Source organism: Artemia franciscana, chromosome 16 (genome assembly GCF_032884065.1).
Source record: "Artemia franciscana chromosome 16, ASM3288406v1, whole genome shotgun sequence".
Lineage (NCBI taxonomy): Eukaryota > Metazoa > Arthropoda > Branchiopoda > Anostraca > Artemiidae > Artemia > Artemia franciscana.
In genome coordinates, this window is record NC_088878.1 from 9,557,167 (window position 1) to 9,583,940 (window position 26,774).

Consider the following 26,774-nt stretch of genomic DNA (forward strand, 5'->3'; position numbering starts at 1 on the left):
TTATCTATCATTTAAAAACCTCTAAATTTACTTTCGCTGATCTAACGATTATTCAACTATGAACCATTCATTATTGTTAAAAGTGATTTTTACCATACTATCAGCTTCAAGCTTTATGATAATAGTCTTCACTGCAATTAGCAGTGATTTTAGTTCAAAGGAGTTAAAAATATTGTTATCATCAAATATTACATGTGATGGTAGTAGAGACAGTGATAATATTATATCATTCTCCCTTTTTGGTGACTGGAAGGACTCGAAGTGGAAATCTAGATTTTTTAGACCCATGAAGAAAAATATACTTCTTGCCAAAAGATTTTACCCAGGTAAGACTCTAGTGGTTCAATCGTTTACATCATCTTACAAGCAACTACTTCAAATAATTAAAAAAAAATATCAAGAAAATGAAGCACGATATTAAAATCTTAAAGAGTGGAAATAAATTAATTAAGTATGGTCAAACTTGGGACAAACAGAAATCTTGAACGAGTATACAAAATAGTGAATGAATTTAGTCGGTTTTACCACGAATGTTATTTATTTTTTTTTTTCTAAATTGACCATACACTAAAGAAAATTTGAGACGAAAAGACATACAAATGAATAATCAACTCGAACTTAAATCTATATTTAGAAGTCTAGATTTTTTAGATATATGAAGAAAAATAGTTTTTGTCGAAGATTTTACCTAGTTAAGACTCTATTGGCTCTCTCGTATAGGCCTACATGTTCTTTTAAGCAATTTATTTAAATCCTTTTTTAAAGAACTTTTTCAAGAAAATTAAAAATAATACTAAAATTTTAAAGCATGGAAATAAAGTCATGGAATGTGTGAAACTTGGGACATGTAGAAGTCTTGGACGTACTTGTTACACCACAATTTTTTTTCTTTTGGTTCATCATATATTAAAGAAACCTGAGATGAACAGACACAAAAATGAATAGACTCGAATTAAACACCATGGATAGTGAAAATGAAATACTGTTCTTAAGCTGGTAAGGTGAAAACTTAAAGTGAAAACGAGAAGTAACATTAAAGACTTCAAATTCTTACCCTTTTGAGGCTAGGAACCTTAAAAAAAACTTGTGTGACTTTCGAAACCCCCAAAAGCACAATAAATATTGATGAAAATATCCCATCAGACTCAGCGTATCATATAACCCTAATTTTGATGTTTCAAGCACTCATCTGTAAAAATGTGAAATTCTGTATTTTTTACCAGAAGAAAGATAAGGAAAGCGTGCGCGTTTTCTTTGTCCCCAGGGGTTAATAGTATCAAGCGGATGGTCCTAGAAGATCGAGAGAGGATTCATTCGAACAGAAATGAAAAATTTTAATCCCCTTTTTAAATGACTAGAAAGATTTTAGGGCTACTAGCCCCCCATTTTGGGAAAAAATTCTACATGGGCTCTATCTTTCTTCGTCTACGGAAATTAAAGGAAATTATTCTGGAGCTACTTTACAAATTGCAACAACCTTCTTTAAGTACACTACCTTTAAATTATATTTAAACCGTAAAAATGCAAAGAAACGTCATACACTAGGGCCATTTCCCACTGTTGTAAGTTACCAATGCTCCACAGGCCATAACAAACAGCTTTTTGTTAAATAGGGCTTTCATTTAAAATCGGTTCTAGTCAAATTCCTTAGTATGCCTTAAGAACAAAATTCCTATGCCTTTGGGGATCACAAAACCCTCCATTTTGGAAAAAAATTCTTTGGGGTGAGATATTTTGTATGGTAAAAATTTGAAGTGGGAAGGGAAGTTTTTAGGGGAAATTTTACACGGAGGAAGGGGCTGTGGGCTAATTTCCACAGGAGAAGTATTCAATTAGGAAATTTTTCGTGAGAATGAATATCCATTGTGGGGGGGGGGGAAGTTTTTTAGCAGGGAAATATCTGGCATGATTTAAGAACGATCAGAAACTAATTAAAAATCAATTCTTTCCTCTAACGAAACAGTGTTAAGGAAACTTTTTCAAGAAGAATCGCCAGAAGAAATGTTAATGGGGGGAGGGGATTTTATGTAAGGATAGAATTTCCCTGGGCAATTTTTCGAAGAAGGAATTTTCCATGGAGGAATTCGCAGTGGTCAGATTTTCCTGCACTTTTTTCCTGCACAGATTTTTCTGCACTTTTCTCCTGCACAGATTTTCCTGCACAAGAAGTGGATTTACCTGCACTATCTAAAAAAAAAAAAAATCAAAAATCAAATAAGTAAAACTATTACGGAACAGCATTAAAAGTCAAACCGAAGATATGCTATTCTCCATACTCCATACCTACATTTGAAAGAAAATTGGTTTTTACATTAATTATCCAGAAGAGAGGATGAAATTTACTATTTCAAATAATTCGGGTCTTCTAGTGTGGTCTTTTTCTCTTTGGTAAGTAAGGTCTTCAAAATTATCTACGTCGAATTTTGAAATTTTGAAATTAATGGACTAGCATCTGCGAAAATATCCTTTTTGAGGGCAGTGCTCGGACGTAGAGACTACTATTTAATGACAAAAAGACATAATTTCCAGTTGTAATTTATTTAAAGAAGTATTTGGATATATATATATATATATATATATATATATATATATATATATATATATATATATATATATATATATATATATATATATATATATATATTGTATATTTTTCAAAAACAGAACCGTATTTTTTTAAGAAAATTTGTATCTTGGGATGTTTTTGCTTAAAAAAAACGATCTAGAGAGGTCAGAAGTTTGAGATTATTCGTTAAGAGCCTTATTCTATTTTTTGGAAATACCGTCATGTACTCTGTTAGTAGATCATTAAAGTATTTCTTATGACATCATATATGACATCACATAAGCTTTATCTTATATGGTGACATGCATAGCATAAATAATTTTTTTTAGTTTCAAACGCATCAGTTGTTTATATAATTAATTTAAAAAAAAAAAGTTTTTTTTAACTGAAAGCAAGGAGCGACATTAAAACTTAAAACGAACAGAAGTTAATTCATTTATGAAAGGGGCTGGTCCCTCCTCAACGCCCCGCTCTTTACGATAAAGTTTTTTACTGTTTTAAAAAGTACAGTTGACAGAAAGTGTCAAACTTTAGCGTAAAGAGCGGGGCGTTGAGGAGGGACCAGCCCCTTTCATATATGAAGTAATTTATGTTCGTTTTAAGTTTTAATGTCGCTCCTTACTTTCAGTTAAAAAGAAACTTGTTTTATTTATTTCATTTCTGAACGTTTTTGAATTAATGCATGTTTTGATTTCGGCTCTCCGCAGATGAATCATTAAAACGAAATTTGCATATTTATTTTTTTGGCTAAATGGCTTTCTCATAGTTATGATAGAATGATTTTGGGAAAAAAGGAGCGGTGGGGGCGGCCTAGTCCCCCCCAGTTTTTTGGTTACTTAAAAAGGCAACTAGAACATTTAGTTTTTTACAAACGTTTTTATTAGTAAAATATATACGTAACTTACGAATTAGCTTACGTAACGAACTTTTGCATTCGTATGTTTTTATTACGTATATGAGGGGGTTTACCCCCTCAGCAGTACCTTGCACTTTACAAAAAAGCTTTATTTTTGTCCCAATTCCTTAAGAATGACCCCTAAATCACAAAGGCCGTAGAATAAATAGTTGAAATTACTAAAAATACTTTAGCGTAAAGAGTGAGGTATTGAGGAGGGGAGGAATTCCCTCATATGCGTAGTAATTTTTTTCGTTTTAATGCTGCTCCTTACTTTCAGGTGAAAAAACTTGTTCATGTTTATTTTTGTTGTTGTTTTTTTATATAATGCTAGAAAATCTCGCGCTCTCTTCATGGAAATTTTCTTCCCCCATGACAAATTACTCCATGGAAAGTTCCCCCAACATATCCCTCTCTTCTCAACAACCCCCCCCCAACCAAAAAAATCCCTCTGAAAACGTCTCTACACTTCCCAATAACCATTACTATATGTAAGTATAGGTCAAAGTTTGTAACTTGTAGCCCCTCTCACGGGGACTGTGGAGGAGTAAGTCAAAGACATAGTTATAAGGTTTTTCGACTATGCTGAATAAAATGGCTATCTCCGATGACTTTGAGAAAATGATTAGCGTGGGAGGGGGCCTAGGTGTCCTCCAATTTTTTGGTCACTTAAAAAGGGCACTAGAACTTTTTGTTTTCGTTAGAATGAGCCCTCTTGCAACATTCTAGGACCACTGGATTGATACGATCACCCCTGGGGGAAAAAAACAAAAAAACAAACAAATAAATAAACACGCATCCGTGATCTGCCTTCCGGCAAAAAATACAAAATTCCGCATTCTTGTAGATAGGAGCTTAAAACTTCTGCAGTACGGTTCTCTGATACGCTGAATCTGATGGTGTGATTTTCGTTAAGATTCTATGACTTTTAGGGGGTGTTTCCCCTATTTTCCGAAATAAGGCAAATTTTCTCAGGCTCGTAACTTTTGATGGGTAAGACTAAACTTAAATTCCGTTTTTTAGAGTTTTGGTTACTATTGAGCCGGGTCGCTCCTTACTACAGTTTGTTACCACGAACGTTTTGATATAATATTTGTTGGAAGGCCAAGTAGTTGCAGTTACTATAAATGATGATTCTTTGGAACCAACACTTGAACTATAAAACGTGATAAGATGTGAAATCGACAGCCTCGACCATCAATTGCAACAACAGTAATACGGGCAGCTAAAGCAAAGGCCAATGCTAAATTGTCTGAAGCAATCAAAACCCCAAAATGTTTAAACATGAAAATGAAAATAAAAGTAAAATATGTGAAAAGGAAAATTAGAGCGTGTACAAAATGGAAATGAAGAGCAAAGACACACGTGGTTAAAAGATATGCGACACCAAACATGTGCATGAGTCATTGAAAATCAACTTAGACAGGGAGAATCAAAACGTTTCAAATTTGAAAATGATAACAATGATGATTGGGTTTGGGATTTTTGCATGAACAAGGTCATCAATACCATAACTTTGTTAAGAAAACACAGGATTGGCGATAAATATTTCTTAATGACGAAAGACAAGCCGAAGTAAAACGAACCACAAAAAATGAAAATGATAGTGATGATAATTAGGTTTTCGATTCTGACTTGGATAAGGTCATAAATGCCTACCATACCGTTGAAAATCAGAAACCTGGACTAGATAATTCCTTGGAAGAAAAAGAAGTTTTTTCCCACTACCTGAATAATTAAAAGTCATTTCACAAAGTAAAAAAGAGTAATGTTACAAAGGCACTACTTTTAATTTAAGGCTTTAATTTTCTGCGTTTGAAATCTAGGGCGGAAGGATTTAGGGGGGACTAGCTGATACTCCGAGTGTGCTCTTTCAAAAAAAAATAACTCTTACAAAATGCAAAAAAGTTCAAATGAAATCTAAAATAGTTTTCACAAAACAAAAATGATTCTCACAAAAGGCATAAATTTCTAAGAAAACTTAAAATAGTTCTTACAAAACAAAAATTATTCTTACAAAATACAAAATAGATAACACAGATCCAAAATAGTTTTAGCAAAATAAAAAACAGTTGCTGTAAAATACAAAATCCTTGTTGCAAAACACATGAAATCTAAGAACATCCAAAATATTTCTCACAGACTACAAAAACTTCAAAGAAAATCCCTAATAATTCTTACAAAACAAGACAATTTTTGCAAAATACAAAAATTCGAACTTCATCCAAAATAATTTTACTACGAACGTGTTGGAGTTCCATCCCGGTTTCTTTTCCTTTTCAGATAAATTCTGTTTTTGCTTCCGTAATTACGTTTGCTTAGATTTACCCATAGTAAAATTTTCAATGATAAGTTAAAGTCTCGTTGCAAAGCTTTGGGTTTTGCAATAAGTGAGTTATTAGAGTTATTAGAGTGAACTAAATAAAAGTTCAAATCCATGGCTTTTTTATTAATATTATCTTTCAGTGGCCGAGATGGGTTTTGCATTAAGTGAGTTATTAAGCTCAATTCTATTTTTGTCTTCCTGATCTTGGCCACTCAAAGATAATATTAATAAAAAAAACCACGGATTTGAACTTTTATTTAGTGGATTGGCAGGGGCCAATCCAAGATCCACCCCTACAGAAAGCTGTGGGTACAAAAGTATTGTTTTTGCTTTTAGTCTATTTTCAGAGTTTATGGATGTAGGTTTTTGTTAAGTTACGTCGAAAGAATAAAAGTGAGTATTTTCTACACCCTTAATAGATTATTTTCCACAAACCCTGGTAGGGTAGGAGAAGAGTTCACGAGAAATACTGTCATTAGTCACTTATGAGTAGTTTATCGACAGGGAGATCAATTTACCCTCCAAAGAGATAGCTATAAATATTAGGAGTGACCCAGGGGCTGGCACCCTTGACCTTGAGTTTGGCCTTTAGATACGTTATCATACCCTGGAAATGGGAATACCTGAATAGGGCATTACCATACGCTATATTTACATTAAGGTACGTTTGGAACGGCTGCGAGGCTTTCCACTCCAATAAGTGGGACCAGTGCCATTATTGCGCAAATATTTGGTGGCAGCTAGTTAAGGAAAGTTATTAGATAATAGTTAAGAGAATCTGCTTTTTCCAAAAAGACGCTTTAATTTAGCATACACAGAAGTCTATTGTGATTAAATATAGAAAATCAAGGGAAAAAGAGGGTGTCTATTATGACGAAAAAGAATGGCGTTGCCTGGTTAGAATAAAACAAAATTTTGCAATTATAGAACAGAACTAATTAGCTTGCGAAAAGAATCAGCAAATTTAGTTAAAACAAGTTTCACAAGAGACCAGAAGTTGGACATTCGAGAAGGATTCTCATTGAGATTAAATAAAAAAACTAGTATCTTTAAATGATTAAATAAAAAAAAACGGTTTTTTTTTAACTGAAAGTAAGGAGCGACATTAAAACTTAAAACGAACAGAAATTACTCCGTATATGAAATGGGTTGTCCCCTCCGCAATCCCTCGCTCTTTATGCAAAAGCTTTTAATTGTTTTAAAAAGTAGAATTGTGGCAAAGAGTCAAACTCTAGCGTAAAGAGCGAGGGATTGCGGAGGGGACAACCCATTTCATTTACGGAGTAGTTTCTGTTCGTTTTAAGTTTTAATGTCGCTCCTTACTTTCAGTTAAAAAAAACTAGTTTTTTTTTATTTAATTTCTGAACGTTTTTGAATTAATGCATGTTTGATTTTGGCTCTCCACACATAAATTATTAAAATGAAATTTGTATATTAATTCTTTTTTTGTCTAAATGGCTTTCTCTTAGTTTTGATCAGACGATTTTGAGAAATAAGGGGTGGGGAAGGATGCCCAGTTGCCCTCCAATTTCTCGGTTACTTAAAAATCCAACTAGAACTTTTAATTTTGAACGAACATTTTATTAGTAAAAAATATACGTACCTTAAGAATTAACTTACGTACAGGCACGTACGCAGGAAGTTTTTTCGGGGGGGGGGGCAAAACCTTTGAAACAGCAGATATGAAGTAGCACTTTTTTATTTAGTAATGCAAAAAGCAGGTATATCGGAAAATACAGATCCTGTAGTATTGTAGCAGAGGGGGGGGGGAGAAGACTGAAGCCTCAACAGTATGTTTTAGGCTCAGGTTATGTTCATAGCGATTTAGAACCAGTGATTAATCAATTATATCCCACTGAAAGGGAAATTTAGGGTTAACAGTGCAATATGGATTCTGTGGGGGGTAGTTCTTTTATTGCAAAAACGTAGATTTTAATGAAAAATGATAGTTTCCAAAATTGATCCATTAAAAGCTGTACTTTATCCTGAAAGGGGGGGGGGAATAAACGCCCTAATATATAGGATCATTCTATTTTGTTGTGGAAAGCAAACTCTCTTTACAAAAAAAAATAACAGCACAATTGCTAATTACTTCAGAGAGGGTAAAAAGTTAGACAGAAAATGGGTTAATAATTGGGCAGTGACTTGACCGGATAATGGCATGCTGTAAAATCCCCCAAAAAAGGCTTCACACTTGTTTCTAGATTCTTAATAAATGTCCTACTTTTGCCAGAAATTCCAAGAAACCATGGGGAAATTAAACATTTCACAAAGTTTCGGGGGGCCCGGGCCCGAAGGCCCCCACCCTTCGTACGTGCCAGCTTACGTAACACACTTTTATATTCTTATATTTTTATTATGTGTACAAGGGGGTTTTTACCCCGTCAATACCTCGCTCTTTACACTAAATCTTAAGTTTTGTCCCAATTCTTTATGAATGATCCCTGAATTAGAAAAGCCGTAGAATAAATAGTTGAAATTACTAAAAATACTATAGCATAAAGAGCAAGGTATTTAGGAGGAGATAAATACTTCGCTCTTTATGCTAAAATATTTTTAGAACCCCTCATATGCGTAATAATCTCTGTTCGTTTTACGTTTCAATGCTACTCCTTACTTTCAATTGAAAAAACGTTTTCATGTTTTTTTTCTTTGTTTTTTTATAGTAATGTTAGAAAATCCTGCGCCCTTTTCATTGAATTTTTCTTCCCCCATGAAATATTCCTCGAAGGAAAGATCCTCCCACGTAGCCCCCTTCCCCTCAACCCCACCCCCAAACCAAAAAAAGCCCCCCGAAAATGTCTGTACACTTCTCAATAACCATTACTGTTTGTAAATTAAATAAAAAAAACAAGTTTTTTCAACTGAAAGTAAGGAGTGACATCAAAACATAAAACGCACAGAAATTACTTCGTATATGAAAGAGGCTGCTTCCTCATCAACGCCCCGCTCTTTACGCTAAAGTTTGACTCTTTCTCTCAATTCTTCTTTCTAAAACAGTAAAAAACTTTAGCGTAAAGAGCGGGGCGTTGATGAGGAAGCAGCCTCTTTCATATACGAAGTAATTTCTGTGTGTTTTAAGTTTTGATGTCACTCCTTACTTTCAGTTGAAAAAACTTGTTTTTTTTATTTAATTTCTGAACGTTTTTGAATCAATGCATGTTTTGATTTTGGCTTTCCGCAGAGGAATAATCAAAACGAAATTTGCATATTTTTTTTTTTTTTTTGGCTCAATGGCTTTCTCATAATTTTGATCGAATGATTTTGAGAAAAAAAGAGCGGGGGACGAAGCCTAGTTGCCCCCCGATTTTTTGGTTAATTAAAAAGGCAACTAGAACTTTTAATTTTTTACGAATCTTTTTATTGGTAAAAGATTTAGGTAACTTATAAATTAGCTTACGTAAAGAACTTTTGTATTCTCATGTTTTTATTACATATATGAGGGGATTCGCCCCATCGTCAGTACCTCGCTCTTTACACTAAAGCTTAAATTTTATCCCAATTCATTAAGAATGACCCCCTAAACCACAAAAGCCGTAGAATAAGTAGTTGAAATTACCGAAAATACTTAAGCGTAAAGAGTGAGGTATTAGAAGGAGGTGAGCCCCTCATATGGGTAATAATTTCTGTTTGTTTTAAGTTTTATTGCTGTTCCTTACTTCCAGCTGAAAAAGCTTTTTCACTTTTATTTTTTAATTGTTTTTTTTTAAATAATGCTAGTAAATTCTGCTCTCCCTTCATGGAAATTTTCTTCTCCCATTACAAATTCTCGAAGGAAAGTTCCCCCAGCATATCCCCCTCTTCTCAACCCCTCCCCCAAACCAAAAAAATCCTCCTGAAAACGCCTGTATACTTCCCAATAACCATTACTATATGTAAGCACAGGTCAAAGTTTGTAACTTGTTGCCCCTCCCACGGGGACTGTGGGGGAGTAAGTCGTTCCCAAAGACATAGTTATAAGGTTTTTCGACTACGTTGAATAAAATGGCTATCTCAGAATTTTGATCCGTTGACTTTGGGAAAATAATTAGCGTGGGAGGGGGCCTAGGTGCCCTCCAATTTTTTTGGTCACTTAAAAAGGGCACTAGAACTTTTCTTTTCCGTTAGAATGAGTCCTCTTGCAACATTCTAGGACAACTGGGTCGATACGATCACCCCTGGGAAAAAAAAAAATAAATAAATAAACACGCATCCGTGATCTGCCTTCTGGCAAAAAATGCAAAATTCTACATTTTTGTAGATAGCAGCTCGAAACTTCTACAGTAGGGTTCTCTGATACTCTGAATCTGATGGTGTGATTTTCGTTAAGATTCTATGACTTTTAGGGGGCGTTTCCCCCTATTTTCTAAAATAACGCAAATTTTCTCAGGCTCGTAACTTTTGATGGGTATGACTAAACTTGATGAAACTTATATATTTAAAACCAGCATTAAAATGCGATTTTTTTGATGTAGCTATTGGTATCAAAATTCCATTTTTTAGAGTTTTGGTTACTATTGAGCCGGGTCGCTCCTTACTACAGTTCGTTACCACGAACTGTTTGACACTGGTCAAAGTTTGTAACTTGCAGCCCCTCCCCCAGGGATTATGGGGGAGTAAGTCATTCCTAAAGACATAGTTATTATGGTTTTCGACTATGCAGAACAAAATCGCTATCTCAAAATTTTGATCCGTTGACTTTGGGAAAAATGAGCGTGGGAGGGGGCCTAGGTGCCCTCCAATTTTTTTGGTCACTTAAAAAAGGCACTAGAACTTTTCATTTCCGTTAGAATGAGCCCTCTTGCGACATTCTAGGACCACTTGGTCGATACGATGACCCCTGGGGAAAAAAAACAAAAAAAAACAAACAAACAAATAAACACGCACCCGTGATTTGTCTTCTGGCAAAAAATATAAAATTCCACATTTTCGCAGACAGGAGCTTGAAATTTTTGCTAAAGGGTTCTCTGATACGCCGAATGCGATGGTGTGATTTTCGTTAAGATGCTATGAATTTTAGGGGGTGTTTCCCCCTATTTTCCAAAATAAGGCAAATTTTCTCAGGCTCGTAACTTTTGATGACAAAGACTAAATTTTATGAAACTTATATATTTAGAATCAGCATGAAAATCTGATTCTCTTGATGTATCTTTTAGCATCTAAATTCCGTTTTTTAGAGTTTCGTTTACTATTGATCCGGGTCGCTCCTTACTACAGTTCGTTACCACTAACTGTTTGAAAGTAAGGAACTACATTAAAACTTAAAACGACCAGAAATTACTCCGTGAATGAAAGAACCTGTTTTCTTCTCAACGCCTCGCTCTTTACGGTAAAGTTTGGCTCTTTCTCTCAAATCTACTTTATTAAACAGTAAAAAACATTAGATTAAAGAGTGGGGTGTTGAGAAGGGAACAGCCTCTTTCCTACACGAAGTAATTTATGTTTGCTTTAAGTTTTAATGTCGCTCCTTATTTTCAGTTAAAAAGAACAATTTTTTTAATTGATTTCTGAACGTTTTTGAATTATTGCATGTTTGATTTTGACTCTCCGCACATAAATTATTAAAATGAAATTTGCATATTAATTCTTTTTTTTTGGCTAGATAGCTTTCTCTTAATTTTGATCAGACGATTTTGAGAAATAAGGAGTGGGGGAGGAGGCCTTGTTGCCCTCCAGTTTTTCGGTTACTTAAAAAGGCAACTACAACCTTAAAATTTTTACGAACGTTTTTATTAGTAAAAAATATACGTAACTTAAGAATTTACTTAAATAACGAACTTCTATATCCTCATATCATGTATATGAGGGGGTTTTCCCCTTGTTAATACCTCGCTCTTTACGCTAAAGCTTAAGTTGTGTCCCAATTCTTTAAGAACGACCCCTGAATCAGAAAGGCCGTAGAATAAATAGTTGAAATTACTAAAAATACTTTAGCATGAAGAGCGAGGTATTCAGGAGGAGAAAAACCAATCATATGCTCAATAATCTCTATTCATTTTAAGTTTTAATGCTGCTCCTTAGTTTTCAGTTGAAAAAACTTTTTCATACTTATTTTTTCCCTTTTTTTATACCCTAAGGCAGGGAAGCTCTTTAGAATAGATTTTGTCTTTTCCTTATGCAGGATGAAAAATGTTGCTCTGACCAAGCTTTGCAAGACCACTTCTTAGAACCCACCCCCCCTCGCCCCGAAACTTCATGCACATTTTGTATGGGTCACTAATGATGGCTGATTACTTTGAAATTTATTTTATTACTATTACTGATTACTTTGAACATTCGAGTATGAACCAAATGTTTACAAATTAGAACCCATTTTCCAACAAGAATGAATATTTTGTGTTTGTAATATTGAAAGCTTACCGAAATCTCAACCCTATGGACAGAGTTAGGCCATAGGCGAACTATTTAGGATTATTTCCGTTATATCTCTGTCATCTACTATTCATAGCCTAATTTTAATTTCAATGATTCGTTTTCAAACAAAAATTATGAGGTCTTCTATTAGAAAAAAGGAGTTTTTCATCGGGCATATATCTATTATAAATTAATGGCCTGAAGTAACTTCCATTACGGAGCCAGGCTTCACTTTTCATTTTCAAACACCTCCAAACGTTGTCTTTTCACCAATAACAGTCAAGAAACCTTTCTGTTAAATGCAAATATACAAAACGTCCCTCTGCCTATAATAAGAAAAACTAGTTTGCAAACCTGGTCAGCCATAGCCCTTTAGTGACTTCTTATCAATGGATGGATATAAGAGAAATTATATTGTTATAAACAGACAAAGATTGCTCTCAATTTTATGTTTTGTCGCAGTTGGGGCTATTATTGGCTTAACCAGATATAGTGAAAGTAAAATTTATGTTAAAGTGACCAACACAACTGATTTTACTCTAAACCCTGAATTATACAGTCTGCAATTAATCAGGGTTCGAGATTTTCTGAATATCCGTCTTGAATGTGATGGGCCGCCGAGGTCAGATAAAGTTATGTCTTTTACTATTTTTGGTGATTCGACGAAGCAGGATACGAAAGATAGGTTTTTTGAGCCGCTAAAGCTGACACTTTCTTCAGTTGGCAATTTGTATCCAGGTAAAAGCTCTATATTATTACTGCCAAATTGCAAATTTCGTCAGTGCCTTAGATATCCCAGCACTGGAATAGAATATTAGGTCCAAAACTGTCACTGATAGGAAAACTAGGGGTATCTTGGAAAGGGTTTAGGTTAGGATAATGAAACTTTCAGGGATGGGTCTACAGGCTAAACTATGTCCCGGTCACCAAAGTAGCCACGTCCAAAAAGGCAAAAATACTTATGAAAAAAAAACTGGATAGCATTTGTCCTTTAATGATTTGTCCCCCCCTGGAATATTCAAAAGTGGGGCTTCTACTCTCTCAAGAAGTAATTGGAAAGGAGTAATGAAACTTTCAGGAATGAATTCAGATTTAAAATTATGCTGGTTAAGGTGTTTCCAAGCTCCTGTCTCAATATCTTCCCTATTTGTATAGCTTTGAAAATTGGATAGGCGACAGGTGTATACAAATTGAATAATAAAGTCTCAAACATTTAACAAACATGTTCTTCTTTGATCTGGGTTCGATTCTCTTTTCTTTTACAGTAGGAAATCAAACCACAATTTTAAGAAAAATAGCCAACTAAGGGGATACCTCAAACCAAAAAAGTGTCATCAAACTTTACTCAATCCCGATTTATAAGGTTTTAAAGATCGGCAAATACATTTCCTAAATTTGAAAAAAAAATTGATATGGCTCAGAATTTACTCAGATAACAGGAATTATATTTTCAGAGCTAAAGGCAGAGAAAAAGCAACTGGTAACTGAAAATTAAGGTAAAATGTTGTTTTGTCAAAATTTCGATAGGCATAGACCTGTCATGTAGGTAAATTTCGGGGCTCTCTAGAGGGAGAAGGAGGGGAGGGGAGCACTTTAAAATACCTTCCCAGGATATACTTTAGCCTGTAGACCCATCCCTGAAAATTTCATTTTCCTAACCTAAACCCTTTCCGAGATAGCAAGAAGTCAATTAACTAGAATTTTACCATATATTTTTGTAATTATAACTTTGGTTTTCAGCGCTTCAAGGTTACTCTTTATTTACATTTTGTTCCTGCGAGCTGATTTATCCAATAGAGGAACTATTACTTCAACCCTCATTTTTTACATTTAAGTTTGATACTACTATAATAATTCCTTTTAGAAGGACAATCGTCCCTGAAAAAAATTACTGTGCGAAAAAATTACCTACCAGACGTCCTGGCTTGTGCATGTTTATATGATTGGATCATTTAGATCCATATCTTTTTCAAATCCTTATTCAGTTCCAGGATCATCTTTTTTTATTGTTTTCAATGCTGGCCCTTCATCCCCCCTTCCCCTATAAAATTTCTGGTGTTGCTCATTATGCTTCCTCTTTGTCTTTTGTGCCAGTAACCATTGAAGAATATTCTTTTGTGTTGGAAAGAAGAATATGAAGAATAATAATAATAATAAGATATATAATAATAATTTATATAATGTAATTATAATAATCTATATTACAATATATTACAATCATTATTATATTACAACAATATATTATAATAATTATTATTATTATTATTATAATAATAATAATAATAATAATAATAATAATAATAATAATAATAATAAGAATAAGAATATTAAGAATAATAAGAGCTGCAGTGCCATCCTTCATCGCCAAATATAGAGGTGTCATAAAAATGTATTTCTTGAAGTTTAACTCTCTGTTATTAAAGCATTCATGTAGACAGGATAGAGCAGGGTTCAGGACTTACTACCAAAATCCCAAATTCTCTGGAATTTCTTAGAAACTTCTTCTTCAAGTTACAAAGCAATTTACTACATTATCAATGCCTCCCCCCTAGAAAAAAGGGCATAAACGTGCCTTAGTTGAAGGATTTCTACTTAAAGAAAGCAGTACGAAACAGTCAGAAATTATTTCAATTGAATGTGGAAATAGAGAACGAAATTACATCTATAGCGACATTCTAGTAAAGAGCAATTCATATATACTGTTGAAGATTGAGGAAATAAATTTTTATTAACCTATAGGTAATACAACAATCTGTTCTTCTTTTTTTACGAGTTCAGGAGGTCAAGAATAAGATAAGATAGCAATATTGCGTTATCTGCCAGAAAGCAATAATTTTAGTCAAAAAGGCCTACAGCCTAAATGCCTGATTTTTTTTAGACAGCCAGTCAATCAATGACCATTTAAATATCCACCCCCCCCAAAAAAAAAAAAAAACTCAAAGTCTTTACAATTTTTGTCTGGTAGACTCAATACATCCCCCATAAACGCTTTTTAGACTTTTATTTTGGTTTGTGTTAGGGATAAAAAAATTTTCTAAAAGTTCATCTTGAAGGTCTATATCAGCTAATGCTCCTCGACTTATGTGTAATTATATATATATATATATATATTTATATTTATATATATATATATATATATATATATATATATATATATATATATATATATATATATATATATATATATATATATATATATATATATATATATATGTATATATAGCTGGCACGTGGCAGGCTTCTATCTTTTTTAATATTTTTTAATTCTTGTAATCCCTTGTTCTTTAATTTATTTTTTTTTTAGTTTTAGTCTTTTTTCTTTTTTTTAGTTTTTATTTTTTTTTTAATTTTTTTTTCTTTTTAGTTTTTTTAGTTGCTTACCTATTTTTAGTTTTTTATAGTTTTTTCTTCTTTTTTTATATTATTTTTCTTCTTTATTTTTTATCAATGAGTTCAATTATTTATGTCAATGACTGAACTTGTCAATGAGTGAACTTGTCTGACTGCATTTAACCTAACGCAGCTAATGCCATGTAATGTTTTTGACTCTGTGAATACTCGTGATAGCTTGAAATGACTTTAATTGATAATTGGATAAGAAGGAGTTTCCTGTATCCTGTAATTTTTGGCCAGCGATTTCTGTTTTAAGAAAGCTATTTATTTGGATGCAAGACGTGCCCTTTTAACGCATATGTATATTACACGCTGGAACTAGCGTGGGTAAATATAAATATAGTTTATATAAAGGTAGACGAATAGTTTTATTTTCATACCATTACTATGGGAAAGAAAGGCAACGGTAAGAATAACCGAATCGAAGCAGACTTATCGGACCCTGTGATGAATTCGACAAATAATTCTGATGGTAGCGTTCTCACTGATTGTCAGAGAACAAATGTTGAGAATATTATTAAAATACTGGAAATGGTGCAGTCCATAAATACAAACATTGAGGCACTCCAACATAATGTCTTTGAAATAAAATCTGATATAACTGCAGTGACCAATCGTGTTACAGCGATAGAAAATAAAAATAATGTGCTTGAGAATGAACTTGCAACAGTTAAATCTGAACTTCTGGTTTTGAAGAATATTGTGGAGGGCCAATCGGAGATAATTAATAAATGTAATGAGGAACTGAATTCAGCAGTCAGCCAATCTTTTATAGAAGAAAATCGCAATAAAATGTGCAACTTATAATTTTGGGGCTTAAATGAATTACCTATCGAGGATGCCGAGTCTCTGATTTCGGATGTGTTGGTGCATGGATTGTCATTGGACAGTGGAAACTTGCCGTCTTTTAGTGTTGTTCAGTGTTCTAAAAAGTTTGTTAAAATTAAAGTAGACAATACACAGGCTCGATTTTCTCTTTTAAAAAATGTGAAAAACTTAAAGGGAAACAGTTCAGCATTTATAAGAATGTTTTTATTGGTGATGATGTTACCCCTCGTGTGCGTATTGTGCGCAAGGAACTCCTGGGTATCTGTAAATGTCTAGTCGATAAAGGAGTGGAATGCTGGGTACCCCCTACCTTACCCCCTGTTATTTGTAAAAAAATAACACTGTAACTAAAGCTCTTTGGTATAATGCAAAAGGTCTGTTGACACCGTAATTTGTGTATTCTGGTTGATTAAGTCTTATTGAAGTTTTGTTAAGTTAGTTTTTTAGTGATCTTATGATGTCGGGGTTTGTGTTTATTACTAAGTTGTTAGCCTTTGCGTTAGGAGCTTGGGCTTTATACATGGATGGGTTACAGGCAATATTTTCATCGCCTGTTCTTTTTCTTATTAGTGTTTTGAAGTGGATTATTTTTGTTTTTCAATTTTTTTTCTTTTCTGTATCTGTTTGTTATTTTTATTGAAACCCTGTACCGAGGTTTTTTTTTCAATTTAATGACAATGGATAATAATTATCGTGATTCCTGAAGTATTAGCCGTCTTAATAATCTGGAAGCTTCGAATGTAGATTTTGGGGGTGTATTTACGGAGCAGCTGTATCGGAGTTATGACATTGGGGTAGCAGAACACTGTAATTCTATTAGTTCCAAATATTTGTTTAAAAATGGAACTCAATCTGAGTATGGTGGTGCGAGAGGCCTCAATGTTTTCCATCTTAATTGCCAAGGGCTAAATTCTTCGTTTATAATGAATTATGTGATCTTTCAGTTTTTCCGGTTATCGGTCTTATTGAAACCTGGCTGAATGACCACAACTTCGCTCTTTTAAATGTTCCAGGATATAAAATTTTGATACCAATAGCATCAAAAGAATTGAATTTTAATGCTGATTTTAAATATATAAGTTTCATCAAGTTTAGTCTTACCCATCAAAAGTTAAGAGCCTGAGAAAATTTGCCTTATTTTAGAAAATAGGGGAAAAAACCCCCATAAAAGTCATAGGATCTTAACGAAAATCACACCACCAGGTTCAACGTATCAGAGAACCCTAGTGTAGAAGCTTCAAGCTCCTATCTACAAAAATGTGGAATTTTGTATTTTTTGCCGGAAGGCAGATCACGGATGCGTGTTTGTTTGTTTGTTTGTTTTTTGTTTTTTTTTCCCAGGGGTGATCGTATCGACCCAGTGGTCCTAGAATCGGGCGAGAGGGCTCATTCTAACGGAAATGAAAAGTTCTAGTATCCTTTTTAAGTGACCAAACAAATTGGAGGGCATCTAGACCCCCTCCCACGCTAATTATTTTCCCAAAGTCAACGGATCAAAATTCTGAGATAGCCATTTTATTCAACGTAGTCCAAAAACCTTATAACTATGTCTTTGGGGACGACTTACTCCCCCACAGTCCCCGTGGGAGGGGCTACAAGTTACAAACTTTGACCAGTGCTTATATATAGTAATGGTTATTGGGAAGTGTAGAGACGTTTTCAGGGGGATTTTTTGGTTGGGGAGAGGGGTTGATGAGAGGGGGATATGTTGGGGGAGCTTTCCAAAGAGGATTTTATCATGGGGGAAGAAAATTTCCATGAAGGGAGCGCAGGATTTTCTAGCATTATTAAAAAAAAACAATGAAAAAATAAATATGAAAAGTTTTTTCAACTGGAAGTAAGGAGCAGCATTAAAACTTAAAACGAACAGAAATTATTACGCATATGAGGGGCTCACCTCCTCTAATACCTCGCTCTTTACACTAAAGTATTTTTAGTGATTTAAACTATTTATTCTACGGCTTTTCTGATTCAGGGGTCATTCTTAATGAATTGGGACAAAATTTAATCTTTAATGTAAAGAGCAAGGTACTGACGAGGGGGCGAACCCCTCATATATGTAATAAAAACATTATATATGAAAGGGGCTGCTTCCTTATCAACGCCCCACTCTTTACGCTAAAGTTTGACTCTTTCTCTCAACTCTGCTTTTTAAAACAGTAAAAAACTTTAGCGTAAAGAGCGGGGCGTTGATGAGGAAGCAGCCCCTTTCATATACGAAGTAATTTCTGTTCTTTTTAAGTTTTAATGTCGCTCCTTACTTTCAGTTAGAAAAAACTTGTTTTTTTGTTTAATAAAACCAATGAATCAACAGAGGATGTAGTTCATTGACTTAAAACAATATCTTCAGAAAGCATTGAAAGAATAAACATGAATAGGACCAAAGCCAGATTTGAGAATAAGTATACTATATGAAAACTTTTTTCATTTTTGACTTTCGTAGCTATCAATTTAGTATATTTTTGAACTATGAAATATAGGAAAAACGCAAGTTTTCTTTATTACTGGACCCCCCCCAAAAAAAAAAAATCCTCTCTCACTGAAAAAGTCCTGAATACGGTCGCGTCTTCGGTTCCCAATTTCGTTACTAAAAGATAATACCAAATTAATCTGTAATACCATACCAAGGGATACTTCTGTAAAAATAGCTATCGCGAAAATAAACTTTTAATGAGAAAATACTTTGTATGGAAAGAATTTAAATATGTATTGCAAAGGATATGGTTCGGTCAACCATAACCTTGTTTACCCCCCCCCCCTCCCTTCCCTAATGAAAGACATTTATACAGTTTCATTCTTGTATAAATTAGGATTTGTTAAAACTTCTGTAACAAGAGAAACTTATATATGTAGCTTGTCCTTGCTATTGAACAATTTATAACAAAATGGTAATTATGTCACAGTTATCTCACAAATAATAAAATAGTTGTTTCTTTTTTAAAGAGTATTTAGTGTCATATACTTAGTTTGAAGCAAATACCTATGTGCATCTTCATTAGAGTTCATGTTTTTCTGACGATTTTGGTCTTTTTTGAATATTTTATGATGAATAGAAGAGGAAATACTAACGAAGAGCTTGAGACTCTAGACTGGCAGGACTAGCCATTACAAACGTCCACCAAAATATTGAGGTAGACATTGAATGTGTAATAGTTCAGTACTGAACTAGCTTTCATGGTGTCAACATCTAAACTAATCGGATTATTTTTCATTTTCACATACCTGATAGTCTTGTGGTATGAATTTTAATCCCACTTGCTAGATCTGGCAGTATTTGGCAAAATACCAGTTTTTAATTAAAACTTGTGTGACGGTTTATCAAGGTGTCAACATCCAAGGTAAGGAGAAAGGGTATAGAAGGAGAGAAAAGGAGCAAGGAGAGAGGGAAGGTGGAGTAAAAGAGTGAGGCAGGTTAATTTTAGAAAGCATTTGGTCAGTATAAAATGGAAGACAAATTAATTTTGAATCCTTTTTTGAACTTTTTAAGCCGATCTCTAACTGATGGAGTTAGGCAAGAGTTAATCCAAAAGGCAGCTGTCGCTTATTTTGATCGCGACACCATCATCCAAGCAAAGAAAGTTCTTTATGCCGAACTAAGTGTTACAACCCGAAAGGTGACTCACTCTAAAGATGAAGATAATATTCTTAACATGTGTAAAACTTTAGTTGTTGCTGCCAAGCAAAACCTAAAAATCCCAAAATTTGTTATTCTTAGTCCATATGAAGTCCCAACTGTAGGAGAGGCCGTAAATGCCACAGTTGTATCCATGGTCAATGAGTTATCGCGTAAATTGGACAACGTTCTGGCAAACATATCTCACCCTTCAAGTAGCCTCTCTGACCTGACCTCTCTGACCTCAGTCACTGGTCTTGCCCCAAAGTCATGACTCAATGCCTAAACCCTCGCATGCTGTAATACTAAAAACCCTCCAAAAGAGCTAAAAGGCCCAACTGAGTGCCAAGCATTTATAGACAGTCTTTGTCCTAGCCCTGGCAGAGATGTATCTGAGCTACGCCGTAGCAAGAATGAATGAAAACTTGTCGTCTCGTCTAAAGAAACCGCTAGTCTAATTGTTGAAAAGGCAAAGCGTTCTGACCCCACTCTAAATGCTACACTTAAGGAGCCTGCTTTTGTCTCTGTTATTAAACGGAGCTAGTGACCATAAGTCTAAATCTGAATCCCCGTGTAAGAACAGTCCTTTTTGTGATAGTTATAAAGCTCCAGGCCATACGTGCTACAGCATGAACTGCCCTAAGGACTGTAAAACCGTGAGCCAATTACTCCTGTGATAAATTTCATATCTTGGCATATACATGGTTCTTTTGCGATTAAATTACCAGTGCTGATTATTTATTTATTTCTTGGTTTTTCCTTGTTTCTTTTTCCTTTTCTTTCCCTGCTTTTTCTTATTTATCCTTACCTCGGTTATACTTTTTTTTCCTTATATTTTTTCCTTATACCTTTGGTCTGATGAGATTGGTCATGGAGCGGAACTGTCATCCACCATGAGTAAATCGACGATTTTCATTGGTGACCAGGTTGGTATCAACTCTTTGGGGGAACGTTTAATTGATTTACAAAATAATCCTTTAGATATTGAAAATGTAATTAATAATTCAAGTGGAAGTAGAAATCTCAAGAATATTGATTCTAATTCGGCTAATAAAAGTAAGTATGTTTTGCATTTAAATGGTTCTGCCTCCTCTAAACGTGATGATGTCTTCTCTGTGCTTCATCTTAATATTCAGGGACTTTGCTCGTCTTTTGATGAGCTGAAACGGATCGTCAGTGGTGGAACTCCTGATGCTATAGGATTATGTTAAACTTTCCTAGATTCAAAATAGGATATCCTTTTACATATTCCGGGATATAGAATCCCTTTTTATTGAGATTAAATCAATGCGTAAGTATTTAGCTGTTGGTTTGGCTTATAGGTCCCCCAGTGGATCTATTCCTTCGTTTTTGAAAATTCTGGAAGAAATTTTGGACTCAATCCAAAGACATCCCAATGAACTAATACTTATGGGTGATTTTAACCTCAACCTGCTGGATCAAAATTCTGCTTCAGCTATTGATTTTTTGTCGATGATGCTCTCTTCGGGAACTCTACCTTCAGTTTGTATACCAACCCGAGTTACTGACAGGCATGCGTCTCTTATCGATAATATTTTCTCGTCACTAGATGTCTTAGATAATTTGGTGCTGGTTAGTGATATTTCTGATCATTTTCCCGCTATTTCCCAATATAAGAGTGATGATCAAGCACAGGGTATAGCATCACCATCTATTCTCCCATTTCTCCGTTATGGTGATGCTGAGCTAAGTCTACTTTATTCTCATCTGGCTGATCTACCATGGGACAGTTTGGTTTCTGATTCAGATTTTAACCGCTCTTTTAATTCCTTTTATGATTTAGTGAAAGAAGGAATCCTGGAAATTTTCAATCAGGGTCCACCGCCCCATACTTTGAAAAGGATAGCACCACTGAATAATAATAATAATAATAAATAGATATGGCGGGAGTGGAAATAGAGAAATTAGACTTTTCCTTATAAAACTTGTGATACCTGTAATTGAAGCGAAATATATCGAACTTTAAAAAGTGGAAATACGCGGTACTTTGTTATGGAAAGTAAAATTTCAATTAGTAAATTTATGAGATCTCGTCAAATTTGACCCTGTTAATTAAAACACTATTTTTAAACAAAAACAGTGATTAGTAAATGCTTTATTGCCTATAGTTAAAATCTTTGTTTTAAATGTCTTCTATGTATTTCTATCTCTTCGTTCTGTTTTTCTTGTTGCTCCCTTAAAAGAACTAGTATTTAATGTTTAATATATCTTTTATGAAGACACAAGCTGTATCTTATCCTTATTTCCTACTCTTCATTACTATCATAGTTACTAAGCGATGCCGCAAAGTTAGGCGACATGCTAAATAGTTTCGCCCATGAAAATGGTCACAAAGAGTGCATGACCCCAAAAAATGGTTTCAGACCATTTTTTTTTCAAATAGTTAGTGGTACCCGGCTCAATAGTAACCAAAACTCTAAAAAAAGGAATTTGATACCAATAGCTACATCAAAAGAGTCGCATTTAAAAGCTGATTTTATATATATATATATATATATATATATATATATATATATATATATATATATATATATATATATATATATATATATATATATATATATATATATATATATATATATATATATATATATATATATATATATATATATATATATATATATATATATATATATATATATATATATATATATATATAAGTTTTGTAAAGTTTGGTTTTACCCATTCAAAGTTACGAGCCTTAGAAAATTTGCCTTATTGTAGAAAGTAGGGGGAAACACCCTCTAAAGGTCATAGAATCTTAACGAAGATTACACCATCGCATTCAGCGTATCAGAGAACCCTATTATAGAAGTTTGAAGTTCATACCTACAAAAATGTGGAATTTCGTATTTGTACCAGAAGGCAGATCACGGATGCGTGTTTATTTTTTTTTGTTTTTTTTTTCAGGGGTGATCGTATCGACCCAGTGGTCCTAGAATGTTGCGAGAAAGCTCATTTTAACAGAAACTAAAAGTTCTAGTGCCGTTTTTAAGTGACAAAAAATGAAGAGCACCTAGGATCAAAATTCTGAGATAGTCACACATTGACTAGTGCTTACAAACTTTGACGAGTGCTTACATATAGTAATGGTTATTGGGAAGTGTACCGACGTTTTCAGGCGAATTTTTTGGTTGGGGGATGGGGTTGAGAAGAGATGGATAGGTTGGGGGAACTTTCCATTGAGCAATTTGTCTTGGGGGGAAAGAAAATTTCCATGAAGGGAGTGCTGGATTTTTTAGTATTGTTTAAAAAATGAAAAAATAAATATGAAGAAGTTTTTTCAACTGAAAATAAGGAGCAGCATTAAAACTTAAAACAAACAGAAATTATTACGCATATGAGGGGTTCACCTCCTCCTAATACTTCGCTCTTTGCGCTAAAGTATTTTTAATAATTTCAACTCTTTATTCTACGGCCTTTGTGATTCAGAGGTCATTCTTAAGTTATTGGTACAAAGTTTTAGCTTTAGGGTAAAGGTGAGGTACTAACGAGGGGGTAAACCCCCTCATATACGTAATAAAAACATGTGAATACAGAAGTTCGTTACGTAAGCTAATTAGTAAGTTACGTATATCTTTTAATAATAAAAACATTCTTAGAAAATTAAATGTTCTAGTTACCTTTTTAAGTAACCAAAACATTGGAGGGCAACTAGACCTCCTCACCTGCTCTTTATTTTCTCAAAATTGTTCGATTAAAACTATGAGAAAGCTATTTAGCCAAAAATTGTAAAATGCAAATTTCGTTTTAATTATTTATCTGCGGAGAGCTAAAATCAAAACATGCATTAACGTTCAGAAATTAAATGAATAAACTAGTTTTTTTTTAACTGTAAGTAAGGATAAAACTTAGAACGAACAGAAATTACTTCGTATATGAAAGGGGCTGCTCCATCCTCAACGTCCCGCTCTTTACGCTAAAGCTGTTTTAAAAAGTAGAGTTGAGAGAAAGAGTCAAACTTTAGCGTGAAGAGTCGGACGTTGAGGAGGGAGCAGCCCCTTTCATACACGAAGTAATTTCTGCCCGTTTTAAGTTTTAATGTCGCTCCTTACTTTCAGTTAAAAAAAAACTTGTTTTTTTTAATTTTTACTATAAAAGCTTAACTCACTCGCTATAGTGGTCAGAAGTGCAAAGGCGAAATATCATGCAGAATATATTAAATATCATTTTTTTTATTATAGATGATGAACAGCTTTTCTTATATACAGGTTGGTTTTTATAACTTACTATTTTTGGTATCAATATTTTTATACTATTTTAATTTTAACAGATTTATTAGAAATTTAACTCTCACTGGATTTTAGATTAAATTTACGACCATTTCCACTACCTACCTACGACACATAATTGTCGAGGTTCCCTTTAAATTGCGGGTTTGTAAGTTTATCGAAGCAATCATATTATGCCTCCGCCCTGAAGAAAATTCTGGATCCGCCTCTGGTCCCCTGGCTCTACGGGGTGTTGTCAACACCGAACGCATTTTTATATAATCTTTGGACTATTTCGGAAACAAAATTGCGGTCTAAACATTTTGATCGGATGTATTTATGGAAAAGAAGGCGGGGAAGGAGCTGTTTTCCTTCAATCTATTTCGACTCTTCAGGTAAGAAACTACAACTTTCAATTTCCACTCAATTAAGTCTCCTCCAAGGTTTACATGACCACCCCTTCAATAGAAACCATTAGTCCCTGGGGCATAACTTACAACCCTTGCCCCCAGGCTCTGGAACAATTTTGAACAAAATGGCTCTATAAAAATTTTGATCCGACGCATGCAGGAAAAAGAGGGATTGAGGGGGGTTAGTTGCCTTCTGATTACTTTCGGCTCTTAAAAATAGATTTAGAACTTTAAGCTTCCAGAAATAAGCCCCCTGCAAAGTTTCACGGCCAACCCATCCATAAGAGCCTCACATGCCCCTAGGCATAATCTACAACGCTTGCGCCTGGCTCTGGGATTATCTTGACCGTCAAGTTTTGCTTTCCGAACTTCAGATTATTTTGAAGAAAATAGCAACCTCAAAATCTCGATCGGATACACTTGGGCAAAAAGAGGGCTTTGGGTGAGAACCGAATGGCTATCTAAAAAGTTTGATCTGATACATTTGGGGAAAACAGGGTATCGGGAAGAGGGTTAGTTGCCCTTCATTCACTTTTAACTCTTTAAGTCACTAGAATTTCCGATTTCCAATCGAATGAGCCCCCTCCAAAATTTTGTTTGACTACCACTTGCATATTAAATGCCTCTGAGCAGAAACATAAATAATAAAACTTTGATGTTTTATTACCCTGATTTTGATCAAGTGATCAAATCACTTAATGAGTGATCAAGTGATTTATTATCCTGATCCTGATTTTCAAGTGACCCCAATTTTCAAACCTGACTTAGTCTTCTTAGAAGCTATTTTCAAGCCTATTCTGGAATCCTTAGCTCGTAAAACCTCTAAAAAGTTTATTCATATTGCTCACATTTTTATCTAGGATGCTTAAATCGTCAGCATAATCTAAATAAAGGACTGTTTTTCCTCTCATTTGATTTCGTGTTCTCCCATTGCCTTTCCTGTGCTTTTTAAGACAAAATCAATCAAAATGGTCCATATAAAGGGCGATAAAACACAACCCTGCTTAACTCATGAATTAATACAAAACCAGCAGCTGGCCTCATTTCCTACCCTAACTGTAGTAATGTTATTCTCGTATATAGTACTAATGACTAATGTATTTGTCTGGTATACCATACAACGGTAAAATCTTTGCTAAAGCTCTTCTATCAACAGAATCAAACACTTGCGCATAATCTATAATCTGAGGACCAAAAGTGTTTGGTAACTCAGGCACTTCGCGATTATTAATCTATGATAGAAAATTTGATCAACACATCCTCTACCTTTTTTTTGAACCGCACTGTTCTCCTCTTGAAACTTTGTCTACGGCATCTTTTAGTCTAAAAAGTATCATATTACTAAGTAATTTGATACCTACAGACACCAGACTAATGCCTCGATAATTATCATACTCACTCTTATCGCCTTTCTTCTACAGTGGTTTAATTAAGGTTTTTTAAAAATCATATTTATAATCTTCAGTAATTTATTTCTATCATCAGGGCCGACATACTTAAGAAACTTAAATACCAGACTATCACCACCTGCAGCCTTATTATATTTTAATCCTTTTAGTACTGTCGCTAATTGTTCCTTACAAAACAGGTCTTCATTCACGTCCAAGTCACAAACTTTTTTCATTTTCCTCTATATATTTTCCTGCAACACTATCTCCTTTTAGCAAATTTTCAAATGCTCTGCCTATCTCTCTTTAACCCTTTACTTATCACTAATTCTGGCACCGTTCTTTTCTTTAACTGGGACAATTCCAGATTGACTACTCCCTCTCAATTTATTTATATGCCAATACAATATTTTATTATATTATGCCTTCTAGCTACATATTCGCGATTCTCGGTAATTTTATTTATGGCCTCGAATTCACATCTTCATAATTCATGTTTTAAGTCTTTCTCCACTTTCTTTACATCCCTTTTGTTTTTATATGATAGATCACTCAGATAATTCTTGTGCTAGACTTTTCTCCTGTTAATCATACACTACACTTTTCCCCTAAGATTCCTAGCTGTGATCCCAGCTCTTTTCCCCAAGACACCATCAGCAACTTTACAAATTGTTTTCCTATATTTATTCCATCGATCTTCCATATTGTCTAATTCTAAACTCTTGAGTTTAGCGTTTAACTGTTCATGGAAAGTTGGTCTCAAATTCTCATCGTCGAGTCTACCAATATC

General features: G+C 34.1%; 1 protein-coding gene across 2 annotated transcripts in view; it reads left to right on the forward strand.

Moving 5' to 3' along the window:
• The first annotated feature begins 22 nt into the window (after positions 1-22).
• The window catches only part of LOC136037034 (uncharacterized), a 65,288-nt gene continuing 38,536 nt past the window's right edge, over positions 23-26,774 (forward strand). Inside the window, exon 1 of one of the 2 annotated variants that reach the window (XM_065719451.1) lies at positions 23-326. In XM_065719451.1, the coding sequence (XP_065575523.1) occupies positions 59-326 (268 nt within the window). In that variant the 5' untranslated portion in view covers positions 23-58. Of the gene's footprint in view, positions 327-12,475; positions 12,859-26,774 lie in introns of those variants that run through there. The other variant, XM_065719450.1, reaches the window with a different exon arrangement.